The 20,429-nt window shown below is 37.0% G+C and overlaps 1 protein-coding gene across 4 annotated transcripts in view; it reads right to left on the bottom strand.

Moving 5' to 3' along the window:
- Positions 1–20,429, bottom strand: part of GALNT13 (polypeptide N-acetylgalactosaminyltransferase 13) — a 544,226-nt gene that overhangs the window by 470,512 nt on the left and 53,285 nt on the right. For all 4 annotated transcript variants that reach the window (XM_036856919.1, XM_036856918.1, XM_036856917.1 and 1 more), the window contains exon 3: positions 8,204–8,449. In XM_036856919.1, coding sequence (XP_036712814.1) covers positions 8,204–8,345 — 142 coding nt within the window. In that variant the 5' untranslated portion in view covers positions 8,346–8,449. The remainder of the gene's footprint in view (positions 1–8,203; positions 8,450–20,429) is intronic.

Below are 20,429 nucleotides of genomic sequence, written 5' to 3'. Positions count from 1 at the left end.
ACCTCATAATTGTTCATTATTACAATTTATTTTTCTTCCTGACATTGCTATGTCCGTGTGGACTGGAGAAGGGCTCAGAGTGAATTATAAATAAAACTATGAAAGGCAAAAGCAAAATCAAAGGTCAAAATTTTATAAAGTCTATTAACTTTTGAAAACTATTTATAAACTTGATCGAAAATTATCTGGGACATACATGCCTTTAATCCAAGGTGACTGTCCATGTGTCCCACTTTTTGTATGACTATAAATATTATCACCTGAAAGTTCCAGTGGTCATCATAATTTATGCGGGGCAATTCCAATACTGACAGTGCATTTTAACCAATCACACTCTTCTATCCTCCCCGCAAAAGGTAAAGTCATATTTTTAAAAAACAAGAAAAATGTGGTGTTGTTAGTTTTTTTTCTTTTTAATTAATTAATTTATTAATTTTTTTAATGGCCGCGTTGGGTCTTCGTTGCTGTGCACGGGCTTTCTCTAGTTGCAGCGAGCAGGGGCTACTCTTCGTTGTGGTGCACGGGCTTCTCATTGCAGTGGCTTCTCTTGTTGTGGAGCACAGGCTCTAGGCACATGGGCTTCAGTAGCTGTGGCACGCAGGCTCAGTAGTTGTGGCTCGCGGGCTCTAGAGTGCACGGTCAGTAATTGTGGCGCATGGGCTTACTTGTTCCGGGGCATGTGGGATCTTCACAGACAAGGGCTCAAACCCGTGTCCCCTGAGTTGGCAGGTGGATTCTTAACCACTGCACCACCAGGGAAGTCCCAAATGTGGTGTCAGTTTTAACACTTTAATTCACAAGTTTTCAGTTTCCTCTCACACCTACTCACAGGAACTCTCCCCTGAAGCACTAAAGATTAATCAAACAAAATCAACAAACATTTACTGTTTAATAAATAAGTACATGGCTAGGCATTAATGTTACGAGGAGATCATTTAGAAAGAAACAAAAGAGGGAATTCCCTGGCAGTCCAGTGATTAGGACTCTGCTCTTTCCCTGCCAGAGCCTAGGTTCAATCCCTGGCTGGGAAACTAAGATCCTGCAAGGCTACCTGTGTCCCCAGATTTATGAGAAGAAACCAGGGAGTGTCCCAGGCAGGACCAGGGGAAACGTGGAGGTATGGCATTGAGATTCCAGTCAACAATTCCACTCATCTTCTTGATTTCCCCCAATTCAGAGCAGCAGTGAAGAGGTCTTAAGGGATACAAGTGGATGAAAGTAACTTTGCAAAACCTTAAAATACCAGATAAGGTGATACTGTTTTATAAACGACCTGAAACCATAATGGTCCCTAGGAAATATTTTCCTGACTGGGATTTATACATCCTACTAGACAGGGAGTTTTGGCTAAGTCTCTCTAGTGTCTCTGAGAATGAAGACAAGACACTCAATTCACATTTTCAGACTGTGTACTCCATACTGGTATTTGAATGAAAGCATGGCACTTAAACTCCAGTGCAAACTGGCATTAAGTGATAACAAAGCCCTTTACTGAACTTGCATTGTAATACCCAACTCCTGTTCCATTGGTTGTTAAAATTCTGGCACTCCCTCTTAACCACACCGTGAAATCATAGGAGGTACTGGTCTCTGGCTCCAGCTCCTGGCACAGCACTGCTCTAACCCTTGTAATGTCCTACGTTATAAGAGCACCAGAAACATCTTTTGTTCTAATGTTTGGTCCATGACGCTGGTTCCTGACACAGAGCTCCTACATCCCTTGGAATTTCCTGGGATTAGAGCATCTAATAGGAGCATCTTTTGTTTTAATGAGGTGACTCTGGGTGGGCTCCTGGATAGCTCCTGGATGGGGCTGGTCACCAGAAAGACCAAGCCATGATTAGATGCTTGGAATATTCAGCTCCACCTCCCACCCTCCAGGAATGGGAGAGGGGCTGGAGACTGAGTTGGTGATCGATCATATCTATATGATGAAACCTCCATAAAAATCCCAAAAGTATAGGGTTCAGAGAATTTCTGGGTTGGTCAACACACCTACATGACAGGAGGGTCATACACCCCAACTCCATGGGCACAGAAGCTCCTGCACTTGGGACCTTTCTGGACTTCAACCTATGTAACTCTTCATCTGGCTGTTCACACATATCCTTTACTATATCCTTTATAATAAACTGGTAAATGTAAATAAATGTTACCCTGAGTTCCGTGAGGCATTCTGGCAAATTATCAAACTCAAGAAGAGGTCAAGGAAACACCAAGTTATAGCTGGTCAATCAGAAGTACTGGTGACAACCTGGGACCGGCGATCCGTGTATGAAGTGGGGGCATCCTTGTGGGACTGAGCCCTTAACTTGTGGGGTCTGGTGCTCACTCCAGATAGGCAGTGTCAGAATTGTAGGACACTCAGCTGATGTCGCAGAGAATTGCTTGGTGTGGGGGAAAAGTCCACACATCTGGTGTTAGAAGTATTGTGTGTGTGAGTAAAAGAGAAACACAGAAGTGATTTCCCCATATGCTCACTCTGCCTCAGTTTCCTTATATGTAAAAGAAGAAGAACGTCTACTTCACATATTTTTTGTGAAAATTAAGTTAACATGTGTAAATAATTTAGAACAATCATAGCTTATAATTATTTTTGTTATCATTGGCTAATGTACTTATCTTTGTCTATATACAAGCAACAACTCTTTCTTAGATATTCCTCTCCCTCCCCTTTTCTTGAAGGTAAATTTTATTTCATTTCCCAAGTATGTGTAATATGTTCGAGATTCAAGATCAGTTAAAGAATTGCAGGTTCCTTCCCTTCATAACTTTATATCCCTTTTGTCTTCTGTGATGATGAGAAGGCTCTTCTGGGGTTTCTAAGCAGACCTCTCCCCATGTCACTTCCACATCGCCAGTTCTCATAGCAGACTACACATTGTCTATGGACTGACCAAAAGCCAGATACGAAAATAGTTCATTTCCCATAGTTTTATTGAAAAAAATAGCCAGAAACATAATTCTTCATTTGGAGATGAGCGTGATTTAAAACCATGACTCATATCCATTTCGTTTTACAGATGGTGACTGAGGCCCAGAGAGACAAATTAACTTGCCTGAGGACTTGCGGCCCTGGGCGGAGGAGGTGGAGGAGGACTCATTATGCATGGTGCTCATGCAGACTGGCCACGTGACCTCAGACGTCCCCAAAGCGTTTGTGGGTGCACTGCAGCAGCACTGGTCCTTTTAAATACCTGTTCTCTCAAATAGCTATTCTAACTCTTCCAACCTGGGAGCAGCACCACTTAGTACTCCATACCAGTTAGGAGTTAGATATATCCTTCAGGGCTTCCCTGGTGGCGCAGTGGTTGAGAGTCCGCCTGCCAATGCAGGGGACACGGGTTCGAGCCCTATTCCGGGAAGATCCCACATGCCGCGGAGCGGCTGAGCCCGTGAGCCACAATTACTGAGCCTGCGCGTCTGGAGCCTGTGCTCCGCAACAAGAGAGGCCACGATAGTGAGAGGCCCGCGCACCGCGATGAAGAGTGGCCCCCACTTGCCACAACTAGAGAAAGCCCTCGCACAGAAACGAAGACCCAACACAGCCATAGATAAATAAATAAATAAGTAAATAAATAAATAAATAAATAAGAAAGAAATATCCTTCAGTGCATTTTAGCTCTAAGTGGCCCCAGAGTGGCATAAAAGAGTTAACACACTCCCCTAACAAGAACTTATGTGACCCAAAAGCAATCCTCTAGAAAATAGGAAAAGGAAAAGGATTCATGGGTCTGTATCTAATATTGGAACAAGTCTTTGTGCTCCCATGAAAGTCCCTAAAATAATCATTTTTTTTACAGCATCGTTCAATAATTGATGTATGAAATGATAATGCTGACTCAGAAGCAAAGATTTAATTATATCCCATATACTCCATTTAATAAGGAAGAGAAGAATGTAATCCATTTTAGAAAGAATAATGATGGCTTTTAAGTTTGATATTTAGAGTTTAATAATGTAGTCAACTTCCTACTGAACTGTTCCATTCAGTTGCCCAACACGTGTCTCAAACTCAACATGTCCAAAATAAACTCAGTATCCACCCTCAAATCGTCTCCTCTTCCATCTCTGCTCTCAGGAACCTGGATCAAAGAATACCCTGCAAGAAACCTGAGATCTGTCCTTGACATTTCCATCTCCTCCACCTGCCAGAGCCAGTCAAGCAAGCTCCCAGTATCTCAAATACCTCTTCATTTTACCCACTTCTCTCACAACTCACTGGCACTACTCCACTCTAAGCAGGCCTCACTTCCCACAGAGAATTCACGAAAGGCTACCACAACTTCCTACCCTGCCTCCGTGAAGAGGTGGCTCTTCCCCAGTCTAGTCTCCACATGTGATCTTTCCACAACACAGAGGTGATCATGTCTGCTGTCTTTTAAACCTCTTCAGTGGCTTCCCATTTTTTTCAGATCCATTCAGTGGCTCTTATTCACTCGCTTAGTTATCTGTATTATGTAACAGATACATCAAACCCACATCCAAAACAAATCTAGGACCCTAATTACGCCCCACATTCAGTCAAAGTACTCACACCCACCCCATGCCACTGTTGCCCCCTACACATGACAAACGACATCCTAAATCCTATGTTCATAATTAGCTTTATTGCTTTATAAAAAGTCTTGTCATATCTCTGTAGAGTCCTAAAGTGTATATTTTACATTTTTAGTTAGTTTTAGCTTTTCAAACTGTACCATGCCATATATCATCTCTGAAAGATATCAATATAACTTCTGTACTTACTATTGTATCATGAGGATTAATTCATACTGGTACAGGTTGCTGTAGTTCATTCATTTTGACTAAAATATACTATTCTATTTCATTTTATATCACTATTCATACATCAGCTTTTCCTTTGACTGACCTATGGATTATTTTCAGCTTTTATTTTTATGAACAGTAGCACTATGAAACATTTGTTTATATGGAAAAACTTATATCACTAGGAGTGCTGAGTCATCCATGAATTTTTTAGATTTCAGAGATGATGCCAAACCATTATCTGAAGTTACTATAAAAATGTGGAGATGCATCACCTCTAACAACTGGTATTATCAGCCTTTTTAATTTTTGCCAATTGAATGAATATAAATATATCATTAAAGTCTTGGTCTGCATTTCCCTCATCACAATTAATGTTAAATATTTTTTCATAAGGTTCTTTTTTAGTTTTGTTATATTTGTTTCCTTTTCCAAGAAGTGTCTATTCATGTTTATTGCCCATTTTTTCCTGTTGGCCTATGTGGGCTTCTCTTACTAATAACGGGAGTTATTTATATATACCTGACAATAACCTCTCAGTTACATGTTCTTTGAACATCTTCTACAGTTTGTAACTTCCCTTTTTACTTTTTTTAAGGTATATTTAAGTGAATCAACTTTCTCAATTTTAATATAGTCAAATTTATCAATATTTTCTTTTATGGTCAATGATTTTGTATAGTGTTTTAGAATTGTTCCTTAATTCATGGTCTTATAAATGCCTATTTTTTTTCTGCTAAAAGTTAAGTTTTCTTGTGACATTAATATTTCCAAAGTATATCTTGGTTTATGACATGAGTTAAGCATCCAGCTTTATCTGTTTTCCACCCAGATTACTATTTTATTTTCAGCTATATTTATTGAAGAGCTCTTCTTTCCTCCATTGATCTGTAGTGCTTCCTCAGTCATATACTGAATGTTCCAAACGTGTGTGTGTGTACTTCTAGGGTCTCTATTCTGTTGCATTGTGCAGTTTGTCTGCCCTTTGTGCCAATTACTACAGTCTTGATCACCAAGATTTTGTTAAGGAATTTGCCAAAAGTCACACAACTAATTCAAGGCAGAGGAGGTGAGGACCAGGTTGGTCAACAAAGCTGGGCTTTTAACTGTGGGGTAATCTTGTTATACCACCTATGAAGCCAGAGGTCCTGATGCTTGGGATTTTTTTCTTTGCCCATTACTGGGCTATGTTCTTCTTCTTTTTTTTTAAACTGAGATATAATTGACATGCAACTTTGTGTAAGTTTAAGATGTACAACATGTTAACTTGAGAGGCACTTAAATAATTGATGATTTGGTGAATGAATGAACATATCTCAAAAATTAATTCAGAGTGTATGCTAATATTGGGTATTTATAAATTGTTTAAAATTTAGAACTAGAAGGGATCTCAGAAAACACCTATTCCAAGCCCTTTGTTTTAATAATGGAGACACAAAGGTCCGGAAAGATCAACTTTTTTGTCAAAAAAGCCTGTTTTTAACATATCTAGAACATGAAAGTTTCAGTCAAGTGCACTTTGCACAACATCACCTACCTGTAAATAAAATATTATTTGAAATACATGGCACAAATTCCTAAATAAAGTAATATTCTGAAATAATAAGTAACAGTAGAAGTTGAAATTAAAAACCATAAAGCCTAATTTTCATTTTTTGAAGACAAATATTACTGTATAACATTAAATAAGTCTTAAAAATAAAGAGAGTATTGTTTAATTTTACATTTTAAGTACATGGAAAAATTACTATTTTTGCCTTGCATCATTAAATTTTACATTTTGAGATTTGAAACTGAGCATTAAGCACTTAAATCAGCAAAACTGCTTTTTTGGTACTTCCAGAAAAGGCTGTCATAGTTTTGCTGAATCAGATTATAACATTTTTTGTGACCAATCTAGAAGTCTCCGTTCAACAAATGACAAAGTGATCATTCTAAACTGATGTGATCCATCAAAACACACTTCCACTTTCAGCCAAGCATCAGCTCAACTGGTTCCAACAAAAAAACAAAAAAGGCTGATTTATTCTGGGATCCTAACCAAAGTTCAGCAAATTAATCCCCATATTCATTTATCAAAAACTGATGGACTCATAAAGTTCTCCTCTTTGAATAATTCTAGTTAGAGGCATAAAAAATGTATATAAACTACCTAAATGGGTCTAAGTTCTGTCAGTTCCAAAGTACTTTCTCTCAATTCTTTGTACTAGTCAAAAACTGTAGTGAGAGAATTAGACTCATTTTGAAAAGAGGAAGATAATCAGAATTTCTCCAGTTGGGCCAGAGCATTATTGCAAAGCAAACTAAAGATGTCCAACAAACTCTTTTGACAAAAATTAATTTTTGGAAATGCTTTTCTCTGTTTCCCTAAACCTCACACAACTGATAGTATCAATGAAATTCATTTCATTAGCATATTTTGATTAATAAATAACCTCAAAAATATCTGTAACATTAAAAGCAGATTACATTCATTAAATAAATGCAAATCTCAAGTCAGTAATTTAGATCCACTTTTCCAAAAGATACAAACATATCAACAGGGACTCAAAGTTTACCTTTTGTCATGTTTATAAAGAAACATTTTGCTAAGTAGAGAATTAATGTAAACTAGATTTTTTTTTAAATGTTTAATTCAATGAGAATAAAACTAATTTCAAGCATGCTTAAGTACTTTAGAAGCACTCATTTACTAGGAATATTTTAGAAGTAAATTAATAGGTATTTAAGTCAATAGAAAGCATAGAAAAAGTACTTGGAATAACTTCAGGAAATGAATCTCTATGACTTTACTTAATAAATCACCATTTATATAAATTATTATGTTTCTTTAGCATTCACTCTTATCTAGTCATTGAAACTGGTTCCTAAATAGGGAATATTGAGTTAAAGTGACTTTATAATACACTTGAAATTATCTTTTGCCTTTAACATAGGGCAACAACCTGGTAGCCCACAGGTTAAATCTGGCCACCAACATGTGTTTTGTTAAAAATACATTGTGCCTTTTTTTTTTGCATTGCTTTTGGAAGTTTTAAGGGCTGTCATGTGTAGTCTCATTTTGCTACAATCCTCACCATCTCACTTCAGTAGTTTTCCTCTTTTATGTTATGCGCTTGGACTCTAAAGGCTTATGCTTCTGGAAGCCTAAATTTAAAATTCTGTCCAATTTGAATGTTCACTACAGTCACAAAACATTGGAATTATTAGAATTAGAAGGTACCTTAGAGGTTAGCTAACTCCTCATTTCTTCTGACAAGACACCTGAGGCCAAGAAACGTAAAGTAGCTTTCCCATGGTTAAATGTACATTAATAGTTCTGCCCAAATGTACTTCTGAGTCAATAAACTTCTATTTTGAAATTTCATGCTTTGTCATGAGTCACCACCATTTTTATCGCTATGAAAGAAACATTTGCTTCATAAGCACTTACCCCTGAGGGCAGGTAGCAGGGACCTCTCCTTCTTGTCATCACATTTGTTACATTCACTGAAGTACAGGAGTAAGAAGACATCAACGAGAACCCACATCAGTGAAGTGGCTAGAACCACCTTGCAGTAAACAAACCTCCTCATGTCTTTCCTTGATTTCTAGTTAACACAGAGATCGAAGACAGATACAACTGTGATAAATCCAAGCCACAGGGGTGAACTCCAGGATAAAGGCAGGATGCATCCCACTGTATTTAAAAAAAAAAAAGAAGAAGAAGAAAAATTAATTATTGAACAGTTTATTTTGCATAAATGTGATATAACATGAAATATATGACTTATTTAATGCTCCCATATATACCGGCACTTGGCCTTCAAGTTCAGAATTAAAAGCCCAAATAAATGAAAGTTGTAAATAAGCCAGGTGGCTAAAATTCTAACAGCTAATCCTAGATCTGCCACTACTCTGCTGGGCCCTTGACAACTACTTGATTTCTTCAAGTTGTATTGCCTTTATCTTAAAGACCAGTCATGGTATTCTGTAAAGCACCAGGTTGTAAAATAGTGCAATTCTAAATTTACTGTGATTCAGCACTTTTAAGGAGCCAATACTGCTGAACTAGAAATCATCCTGGACTACTATATATTGCAGTGGCTAAGAGCTGGACTTTATGCATAGATAGGCCTGGGCCTATTTACTTCCTATGTAGGGGAGACTTTCTAAGCCTCAGTTTCCTCATCTATAATATGAAAATAATAATGCCAAACTTAAAGATTTGCTATGAGGACCAAATACGATAACACTTGCAAACTGTCCTGCAGAACACATAGTTATTAATGTTAAGATATAAAACAAACACACACAAAAAATTCTCAGATTCTCAAAAAGGGCAATTACATGGAATAAGTCACCAGTTATTTAGACTTAAAAAGCCCATCTGGTCTGCATAGAAAGTATCCACTACAAATGTGCATTTGAGAATGGGCAGTACACATTCAAAGAAATTATCAGAGAATAATTTCAGAGGATAATACATTAATATAAAGTGACTTAAAATAACCAGAGCAAGAATTCTAAAGGCATAACAAAGACATGTGTGCAATTATTGAGAGATATTCAATACCATACACATATTTGTTTTATTTACACTACATAGAACAATAACTACCTGGTTAATTCATTTCTATCTATACAGTAACTATATCAAAATAAAAGTCTCATATAATTTGCTACATTAAAATAATAGAAACTGAAGTATATATTTATTGATGTGAATAAGATAAGTAACAGTTTTGACAGATATTTGAGGAGAACAGCTATTAAATACAAAGATACTTGGACTATTTCAGAAACACTTGTCTCAAAATAAAAACATCAAAGTACAATTTGCTGAGGCAGAAGTTCTTTAAATTAATGGCAGCTGACTTTGCATCATAAAGCAACACAAATGCTGTTGCCTGTTACAAATCTAACCAGACTAGTAACAAATTCAAAGTTTACATGAAGTGACAATTTAAAAAATTATTATAACAAAGACTCTACTTTCAATGTCTACATAAAATTTACATTTATTCAACATATATTTAAAACAGAAAGATACAAAATGTACAAATCCAAGGAATGCATGATATCTGAGGTTTATTTGTTATTTTTCTTGAAAAAATGGCATGCTAATTATTTTATTTCGTTTCAACTTCATTTTTCTGTAAAAATTATAACTAAACACTGGAACTCAACCTCTAAACCTGACGACAAGGGAAGGATTCCCATATATATATTTCCTGTTACTTTATGTATATTTCACTGAATATGATATTTGAAACAATTCAAGCTGTTAAATTTTCTGTCTTTCTTTGGTCCTAAGATGGAACAGGTGCCTTCAGTTTGTTGTAGAAAAAAGTCCTATGGAAAAGCATATATAACACTAATGGTAACTAGATGGCCATTCCCAGATTTAGAAGGAATACCTTAAAATAAAATATCCTATAATAAAAATCTATATATTATATAAGATCTATATATTACAGGATCTTTTTATCATAAAGATCTATAATAAAAGACATAAAAAGAACCATCCCTGGCTGTGTCATAAAATGGAAACATGAGTTTAGGTAGGCATTTTGCCTCTCTGTGCTTCATTTTCTTTACTTATATTTCCTTCCCCATCCATCTCACAAACTTGTAAGGCTTAAGCAAAATAACGAATGAGAACATTTTTTAAAAGAAATATAAAGAATATTATTATAATAGAAAACCTGAAATCACTTAATATTAAATATTAAAATGTCTAAGATAAGTCATTTCCTAATAAAAGCCTAACAGTAGAGGTTATTGAGAATTTAATTTAAACTTTAGCCATAATAGAAAGTGAAAATCACATCTTATTGCCACTTCAAGCATCATTCAAATTATTCTAACTTCATACCCTGGTACATCTATATGTCAAGATATTAACACTGAGAAAACTCTGACTTTACTATTTTATGTGATAAAACTAAGCTGCTGTAAATATTTTTGTTTATTTATGAAACAACCTTTCCTTATATATTTCAAGTTTTTAATTCTATCTACTGTGAAAACACCTCTACCTAAAACATACTAAATTTTGTCATTCTTTATCTGGTGGTACTTGTAAAATAGTAATCTCCTACACTGTTTCAATACTCGTCTTCATAAGAACAAAACTGATTGAGCAGAAGCATGGTACCATATACAAAGTAACACTAACCAACATAAGCACAGTTGGTGGCCCAGGTTTATTTAAGAGAATCAGCATCTGTATTATGTTTTTATTCCAGTAAGTCCCTATTTATTTGCAAACACTACTCTGTTTCTCAAGCCAAATCCAAGTTCTGCAATATCCCTGGCTTGCCAAATCAGTGTGCAGCATGACTAACTTTGCATAAACTACAGGCTCTTCTATCCAAAAATACGACCCCTTTTCTAATCGTTTCAAAATCTTTTGAGCACAGTTATTCCCCTCTTTAAAAATATTTCTCTAGATAGGAAAACGTCAGGAGTTAGAAAGCTATCAAGTGCCATCTTTTTATTTTTTTAATTAATTAATTAATTTATTTATATTTATTTTTGGCTGTGTTGGGTCTTCGTTGCTGCGCGTGGGCTTCCTCTAGCTGCGGCGAGCGGGGGCTACTCTTCACTGCGGTGCGCGGGCTTTTCATTGCAGTGGCTTCTCTTGTTGCGGAGCACAGGCTCCAGGCGTGCAGGCTTCAGTAGTTGTGGCACGTGGGCTCAGTAGTTGAGGTTTGCAGGCTCTAGAGCGCAGGATCAGTAGTTGTGGTGCACGGGCTTAGTTGCTCTGCGGCATGTGGGATCTTCCCGGACCAGGGCTCGAACCCGTGTACCCTGCATTGGCAGGCGGATTCTTAACCACTGCGCCACCAGGGAAGTCCTCAAGTGCCATCTTGCTAGTCATATTGCCTTTCCTTTTCTTCTTGCCCACTAGATAATGGTGTTAGCCAGAAATTCTGAGATATTACAGAATTTTTGTTTGAAAATATACACCATTTTTACTATTCTATAAAAAAATGTATTTCAAATATAAAAAAATAAGATCTAAGTAAAGCTTAGGAGTTTGGTAACTATGTTTTTAAAATAAGAAAGAAATTTTTATTTTTAATTAGGAAGTTATCACTTACCCGGGGAATCTACTCTAGTTGCTATTAGACATATTTTTATCTGTAGCCAAATATTTTCTTTTGTAGAAAACTGCATAATAGGTGCAAATTTATTAAATCTGTTTTATGAGGCTATACTTGAGGCTGCCGAAGGATGAAGCTCGTGGAAGACTGTGGGCAGTACTTCCAGAACTTTCAGGGACCCAACACACTTTAAATGTTTTAAATAGCTAGGCAGGAGCTTCTGAGAGCTGATGACTGAACAATTATGCAGTTTGGTTTAAGGACTGATACATCTAGTGAGTAAGCTTTGAAAAAATACCCTGAATTAGTTACATGTCTTATTGACAGAAAGTCTGATCTTCACATGAATGAAGATTTAAAATTCAGGTGGGCTAGAGGAATCTATCTGCAGCCTAAACCAGAGTCCACCATAAAAACCACTGTAAACCGTAAAACCCATGCCACAAGGAAAGATACACTAAGAGACAAAGAAGCAGTCAATGATAATGTTAAATGAATGCCTCATGTGGAAAGATGGCAGAAAAGAAGAAAAAAAAATTACTTCACTTGCATTTAAACTAAGGAAATTTCAAATATTCATAAAATTTGACTATTAGAATGAAACCAAGCATAAGACCTATGACTCTATATTGCAGAGTTACAATGCCATGATCTGAATCGCGGTTCCCACACTCACTAATTGTAAGGCTTAATTCAAGTTTCTTAGATGTTCTATGCCTCCATTTTTCTATTCACAAAATATGAACAGTAGGCGCTACCTCATAAGACTCTGAGTATCTAATGAATTAATACACATAAAGCTCTTATAACAGTGCCTGACACATAGGAGGAGTTCAATATACACTAGTTATTATTAGTAGTAATATTATCATCATGAACAGCATAGAAAGAACAAGAAAAAAAGAATGAGAATTCTCTTCCCCAATCCTTCTAGAAGCAGTATATGTTCAGTATGTATGTTTAGGGGGTCAGGAGACAAGATGAGCATCACAAATATATTCAGTATTTAAAGTATATTTATATTAAATTGAAAATGTATTTAACGTTAAATATATTCAATATTTGAGCATTACAAATATATTTTATATTTAATTATGAAAAATATATTTAACAGGTGTAGTTGCTGATGGAGTATGGGTTACACAGGATTTTACAATTGTCAAAACTCATTGAACTCTACACTTAAGATCTGTGCATTTCACTCTATGTAAATTATAGCTCATTTTCTTAAGGCAAAACCAAAATGGTTATGTACCTATTATATGATTCCCTGATTTAATGACATTTTGATTAACTAAAGAAATTATAGTCCAATTGCATCAGATAAGAGTGCTTCTACTTATGACCTTTCTGATCTCATTTCTTACCAAGTGACCAGTCCCTTTTCTCTGCCCACTGATATGGTCATAGCTCCCTGCTCTTACTTACTTCAAATCTTAGCTTCTAGCACACGGAGAGCTTTCCTACCAACCTATATAAAAGAGCACACAACTTAATCACTCTATATTTCCTTAGCTCACTTTATTTTTCTCTTTGTACCTATTAACAACCTCCCAGCATATTAAAAAAAGTTTTTTTGTAATTTGTTTATTATTTGTCCCTTTTTCTTAAATAGTAAGCTGTATGAGAACAAGGTTTCATATCTCTTACATATGCCCTCTCTCACTTCAATATATTTAAATTTTAAAATTCTAGCAGTGTTTTATGTGCAGAATTGTACTCCTCCCTCCCCCCAAAAGATTCATATGTGAAGTCTTAACCCCCAGTATTTTAGAATGTTACTGTATTTGGGGATAGATCCTTTAAAGAGGTAATTAAGTAAAAATAAGGTCATACAAATGGCTCTCATCCAATATGACTGGTATCTGTCTAAGAAGAGGTTATTAGGACACAGACACACACAGAGGAAAGGCCATGTGAAGACAGAGAAGGTGGTCATCTACACACAACACAGAGAGGCTTCAGAATGACACCAATTCTACTGACACATTGATTTTGGACTTCTAAAATCTGTGAGAAAATTAATTTCTGTTGTTTAAGTCACCCAGTCTGTCATACTTTGTTATGGCAGCCTTAGCAAACCAATACACTGGTTAAATTTAACTTTCCCCTACACCACTCCTACATGCAAACAGATGAACATGACTAGAAAGAAACCCCAAAAATATGCTGCCTGTTCTCATTTTAAATCTATGAATTCACACTGGACTTGCAGTGCTTGGCAGCCATGCTGCAATAGTTCTAGTCAAATCAATCTCCATCCCTCAGATAACATTTGCACCTTGTTTGCCTTCAGACTGCCATCTCCATACTATTTCCTCTCAGCTCATCACCACATGTATTCATTTAGCAGAGAAGATATAAACAATCAGAAGAGAATTTTGCATACTGCCACATGGAGTGTATCAACTTGCTGGTTCCTATTACTGCCACCCCTAAATCTGCAAGTCCAAGTGTGACAATGGAGGAACTTTCCTTTTAGGAGTACGACACCCTCCGCTCCCACACATGCACGAACTTTACTGATGCACTTGTCTCTTTTGCACCAGTTTTTCTTCTCGAATGAGTCATTTCTATCAATACAAAGATGCTATATGGAAAATCATCTTAAACCAAGTTGACCCCACCCACATTCCTCTTCAGCGATCCTTCCAGCTCTCTGCTCACGTGTAATGCAAAATTCTGCAAAGAATTATGTATAATCACTGTCTACACATCCCATATCCTTATCCTCTCATTCTCTTTTAAACTCAACAGGCTTAAGCTCCTTCCACTATATGGAAAACATTTTGGATACAGTCATGGTCAAGTCCAATTGTCAATTCTCAATCATCTTACAAAACTCCTAGGCAGGATTTGACGTAAATTAGCCAAAATACTTTGTACTCTTTTCTGGCAACTCTTTTCTTTCACATTCTCTATTTGATCTTACAGCAAATTCTGTTGGCTCTACCTTCAGATTTAACACACTTCTCACCAATTCCACTGCTGCCGTTCTAAACCAAGCCACCATCACCAACTTGACATATTGTTTCAACTTCTTTTTTTTTAAACATCTTTACTGAGATATAATTCACATACTATTAAATTCACCCATTTGGTGTACAATGCAATGGTTTGTAGTATAGTCACAGAGTTGTGCATCCATTACCACAATCAATTTTAGAACACTTTCATTACCTTGAAAGAAAGCAACTCCCCTTTGCTATAACCCTCCAACCCTCCCATTGCCCCTAGCTCTAAGTTACCACTAATTGAGTTTCTGCCTCTATAGATTTGCCCATTCTGAACATTTCATATAAATGAAGTCATACAATATGTGGTCCTCTGTGACTGTCTTCTTAAGTTAGCATAATGTTTTCAAGACTTTATCCATGTTGTAGGATATACCAGTACTTTATTTCTTTTTCTTGACATATAATATTTCATTGTATGGATATACCACATTTTATTTATCCATGTAGCAGTTGATCCCCATTTGGGTTGTTCCCACTTTTTGGCTATCATGAATAATTTGGTGATGAACATTCATGTACAAGTTTTTATACAGACATATGTATTTGTTTCTCAAGTATATACATAGGAGTGGGATCACTCAATTATTTTCTTAAATACACCCCCATAGAAATCTATTCTCCACACAGAAGGCAGTCTGATCATGCTAAAACTTAAGTTTGATCAGATCTCTTCTATGTTCTGATCATTACTGACAAATGGCTTTTTTATCACATTTAAAGTAAATTCCAAATCCCTAACTTCACTATAACACAAACAAATCTGGACCTTGACTACTTTTCAGATTTCATCTTCTAACTCTCTCTCCTTTACTTAATGCACTCCAGACTCTTTGTGCTTGAAGTACCCTCTAGAACGCCGTTCCCCTAAGTAATCCAATGGCACAACCCTTCACCCTTTATTCAGATCTCTGCTCAAACATCCCCAGAGTCTTCTTTTCTCGGCCAACTTATCTGAGATAATGCCCTTCCACCATCTATGCAATATACTTATGTGGTTTATTCGGAATACATATCACTAGTACTTGTTAATTTATTTATTGCCTGCTTCCCCCCATGGAATTATGTCTATTATTCTCTGTGCTATCCTTAAGACACCAAAAACATTTTCTGGCACAAAATAGGTGCTTGATAAACACCTGTTAAATGAATGAATGCAAGAAGGACCGAGAAGTAAAAGGTCTGGTAAAAACGTGGGGAAAATTAAACAAACCCTGGCAGTCATAATAATGAAAACTGAAAACATTAAACATTCATTTGGTTGAGCTGTGGGTGAATGGTGCTCTAAACTGAAAATAACTTGTTCACCAGCATAAAGCTGCTCTCTTGCTCCATGCCCTCTGAAACCTCTGGTCCCCTCTACCCTGACTTCAACTGCTTTAAGACAAAAATATGATTAAGGGTGAAGGTGAGGGAGGTTGTTACCAGAGCAGACTGAAGTTCATATGTACCTGTATAAATATGGTTCAGAAGTTAAGGGGGGATGGTGGGAGGACAATTTCCACCTACAGCTCTGTTTGAGTATGGCTCTGTTTGGTACAGGCATCCAAGTCATCATCTTACCCAGTCTCAGGTTACACTGTTGCTGTTCTCGTCCCATCAGCCACCTCTGGCAACAGTACTGTGGCCCATGAAACTAAACTGGGTCGGTTTTCTGATTTCCAGACCGCCTACAGTCTGACAATGCTGTGTCTTTTGTCGCAAAGGCCACTCAATGATGGAGTAATAGTAAAGGTATTAGATTTTCCATAAACTCTACCAAAGTTTTTGCTGAATGTTGGAATGACCTCCTCAGAAACTGACTGAAAAAGATATCTGAGCAAACTTCTAATCAACTCCTGGTCCACTCACCTGAGCAAGACAGTGGCTTCCTAAGTTTGGCCTTCCCAAAAGAAAGTTCATCCTCTCGTGGCCGCCTACTGATTAATGATCAGGATGAAATGGGTGGGGAATTTTATAAAATTATTTTTGAACATATGGATTCCACCCTGTCCATTCCTGAACATGGTGCATTTTTCTCTCCCCAACAACAACCTCGAGTCAGTCCGGTTGGCATACCTCTAACGGGCAGTGCAGCCACAGAGAGGCCTGGAGCATTAAAACTTAATTCTGACTCCACCACCTGGATTCTTGTGTTGGACTGACATGGTCCTAGACCATGAGGGTAATAAGCTCTTTGTTGTGTACACTGCTAATGGAATCCAACTACAATGGACAATGTGAGCCAACATAGGTGGTATCTGTAGTTTTTGTAAAAATGCCCTTGTCCCACTCATATTTAACCCTTCCGTATGAAAGGTCTGGGTCACAGTAAAAGATGTTGAAAAAAAGAGATGATGTTATATTTATTAGGCTAGGACACACAAAATGTCATGGCTATGGAGGGAGCTTAACAACCCTGATATCTGAGGAGAAAACAAACTGTATCCAAAGAGGTGGAGGGAAGCGGTGGGCGGGGGGCGGTCAATTCATACTCTCTTTGTCACCCTAACATTAGAGCCTGGCAATATAATCACATGGCCTGCCCGAGTGAAGCAGCTTCCGCAGCTGGCAGTCTGAACTACTATCTCTTTGTCACCTCATCCATATGCTATAAAACCGAAACACTCATATGGGCATGACCAGACCTGAACTAGCCTGCTGTGCCTGATGCCCTCAATGGCAGCTACCAAAAAGAGACCCTTTCTCTGCTTCTCCTGATGTCTGAGCAGCTTTGGGTTATGCTCTATATGGCAATCCAGGCTATAAATAAGTCTTCAGTGACACGGCACATGCTTAACCATATCAATGTAATGGTGATCCAAATCAAGTTTATCAACAAATATTGAACTAGAGTGACCCATGTCCCTTTGGACTTTATGTTTGGATCTGGGGCAGAATGGCCTATGGACTATCTTGCCATTGGGGACTGAGGTACTTGATTGCCTACTGCAATGACAACCAAGGATCGGCAAATCGGACTAAATTCTCTTGCACTAGTCACCCTGGATAATAAGGTGGCCTTAGACTACATCTGGGCTGCATAAAACAAGACCTACTGATACCCTCTGAGACTTATTTACAACGATTGAGTCCAGGACCCTGGGAGACATGATTGAAGTCAAAACTGCAGGTTTGCCTAATCCTGCTGTTTTAAGTTTTGCTCGTAATAACCTTAAGTAAATACAGTATGAGAAAAATTGAATGGAATCGTTCCCAGCCTCTATCAGATTAATCAAGATGTTCAACGGAATGGCAGACTCATGTGAAAATTCACCAGAAGCCAAAATGATGGAGGACCCAAAGGTAGCTATTGTTGGGAGACCCTCCTCCTTAGGGTCTCTCACACTCCTACACTTCTCGCTGTGTATGCCTATAGGCAGGGCCCCAAACACTCTTCACACAGGCCATTTCTCAGGGCTGTGTTTACAGCGAGCAACTTAAAGAATGAGGTGAGGTCTTTCTCTGGGACAAAGAGCAACCTTTTACTGCTTTCGATAAAAGGGTGGGTTCCCTATGGTTATCGTTCTTTTCCTGAAATGCAGCCTGTCATGTGTGCGGGCATCCACTGGTGCAGTACCCATTACCTCTGTGGCATCTGGGAGGCAAGGGGAGCTGAGGCAAACATGTTGAAACTTAAGCTACTTGCTGTGCCATGACTAAAAATGTCCTTTGCCCTGACACAGGAGTCTATTCTGCCAACGTCCATGAAACAGTAACAATCTAACTTAGTAGTGTTTAATTAAGTACAATCAAATTCCAGACCCTTCAGAGACCTGAAATCATCACACAGAAAAATCAGGAAGTGTGTATGTGTGTTGTGTGGATTTTCATACATATAGAAATTTTTCTAAAAGGATGCACCCGCTAAACTTGATAATCTCTAGGAGGAGAATTGATTTATAGTCTTCTGTAGTTCTGAATTTTTAATAAAAGCATGTATTATTTCCAGAATAAAACTACTACTTTAATTATAAAAAGTAATGTACGCCTTTCATTTATCCTACAGACAAAACTGAGTATCTACACAGATACCAACATCTATGCTAGGCACCAAAGATAAAACAGATACAAAGATGCAATCTCTGCCTTCCTGTTTCCGATCCAGTAGGGGAGATAGACAAGAGCGTCAGAGTAGGGATAAGAAAAGAGGTAAGCGAAACATTTGGAGTGATTCCAAGATGTGGAACTCTTTTCAACAGATAGTTATAATGTGTAATTATTAATGTTAAGAGAATACAGCAACAGATAGGATAATTGGGCATAGAGAGAGTGAAAGAAAGGTGAAACTTTATAGAGAATGTGTATGTGGCAGACATCATTTTTCAAGGCAGTTTTTTACACACTGGTCTTTTCAGTCACGCTTGGGTATAGCAATATGCATTCTATGAAGATACTGTGAATGTTAAAGCCTAAAATATATGTTAATGAGACTCTATAAGCAATAGATTCTCATTAAAACATAATGAAATTAAGTCTTCATTTTAAAAAAGCTTATAAAAAGCAATACATGACCCTCAAAAAATAATGAAATTAAGTGCTGTAAAAACTGTATCAACCTAAAAACTGCTCATCTTTCATTTGTTTAAGGTATTTAATAACTGCTCAGTATTCATTTTATAACATGACATACCAGTGGTTTAAGCTTGTTCATTAATAGTTGCCAAGAGAGGCAAACAGAAATCCAAAGTGTTCAACTGGATATAAAACCCAGAGATTTAAGACAACAGTAGAGCATTTCGACAGTTCCCAGTAGACTTTCACCAGCAAGCTGGCCATCTTCTGCCATAAATCACATGATTAAAAAGAAAATAAATGAATCCCCTGAGACATTAAACCATTAGAAAATCTTAACCTCAGCTTTCTACTTCCTAGCTGGCCTTAAGGATTTTGAATTCTTCATGACAAAAGATGTAAGGAATGAATTACAAGTGTTCCTTCTTTGAAATAGTCAGGGTAATGTGGCTATTTCTAGTCTAGATATTCTTTTCAAAACAGGGGTGTTTATTTGTAGAAAATAATGAAGAATAATATTAAATTAGCTTGTAAAATTATATCACAGCCACTCTGTTTCAACAAGCAATTAGTGCGAGATAAAAAGAGAGTGAAGTATCATCAAACAAAAGCCCAGAACTCTAGGGCACAAAAGGATCCCAGCAGCACAAAGGAAAGGATGCAGAAGGGTCTTGGTTACAGAAAACTCCAAAAGTAAAATAGACTAAATAAAGCTGCTTTCTGATATTCTATCCTAAAATTACACAAATGTAAATAAAATTTTATTTGTCGGCTTGAATATTTTAATTTAGTAAAATTTTTACCATAATTGATACATGAGAGAAATGCACACCTTTCTTAAAACTAGTTTTAAAATTATTAACAAGTAAAATATTCAACTTCTTCCACTCAAAAGAAACAAAAATCAAAACCAAAAAACACTTTATTAAAGCCACTATATCCTTACTTATTAGTTTGATTTGCAGCTTCAGTTTTGTCGGGGTTTTTTCTGCAACCTTCCTGGTAAAGTTATTAACCATAAATTAAGTGCCATAAAAGACAGGCAATTAGAGGAAAGAAG

The sequence above is a fragment of the Balaenoptera musculus genome, chromosome 7 (genome assembly GCF_009873245.2).
Source record: "Balaenoptera musculus isolate JJ_BM4_2016_0621 chromosome 7, mBalMus1.pri.v3, whole genome shotgun sequence".
NCBI classification, from domain to species: domain Eukaryota; kingdom Metazoa; phylum Chordata; class Mammalia; order Artiodactyla; family Balaenopteridae; genus Balaenoptera; species Balaenoptera musculus.
The sequence above is the reverse complement of the archived record's forward strand: the minus strand, read 5'-3'. Positions and strand labels throughout refer to the sequence as shown.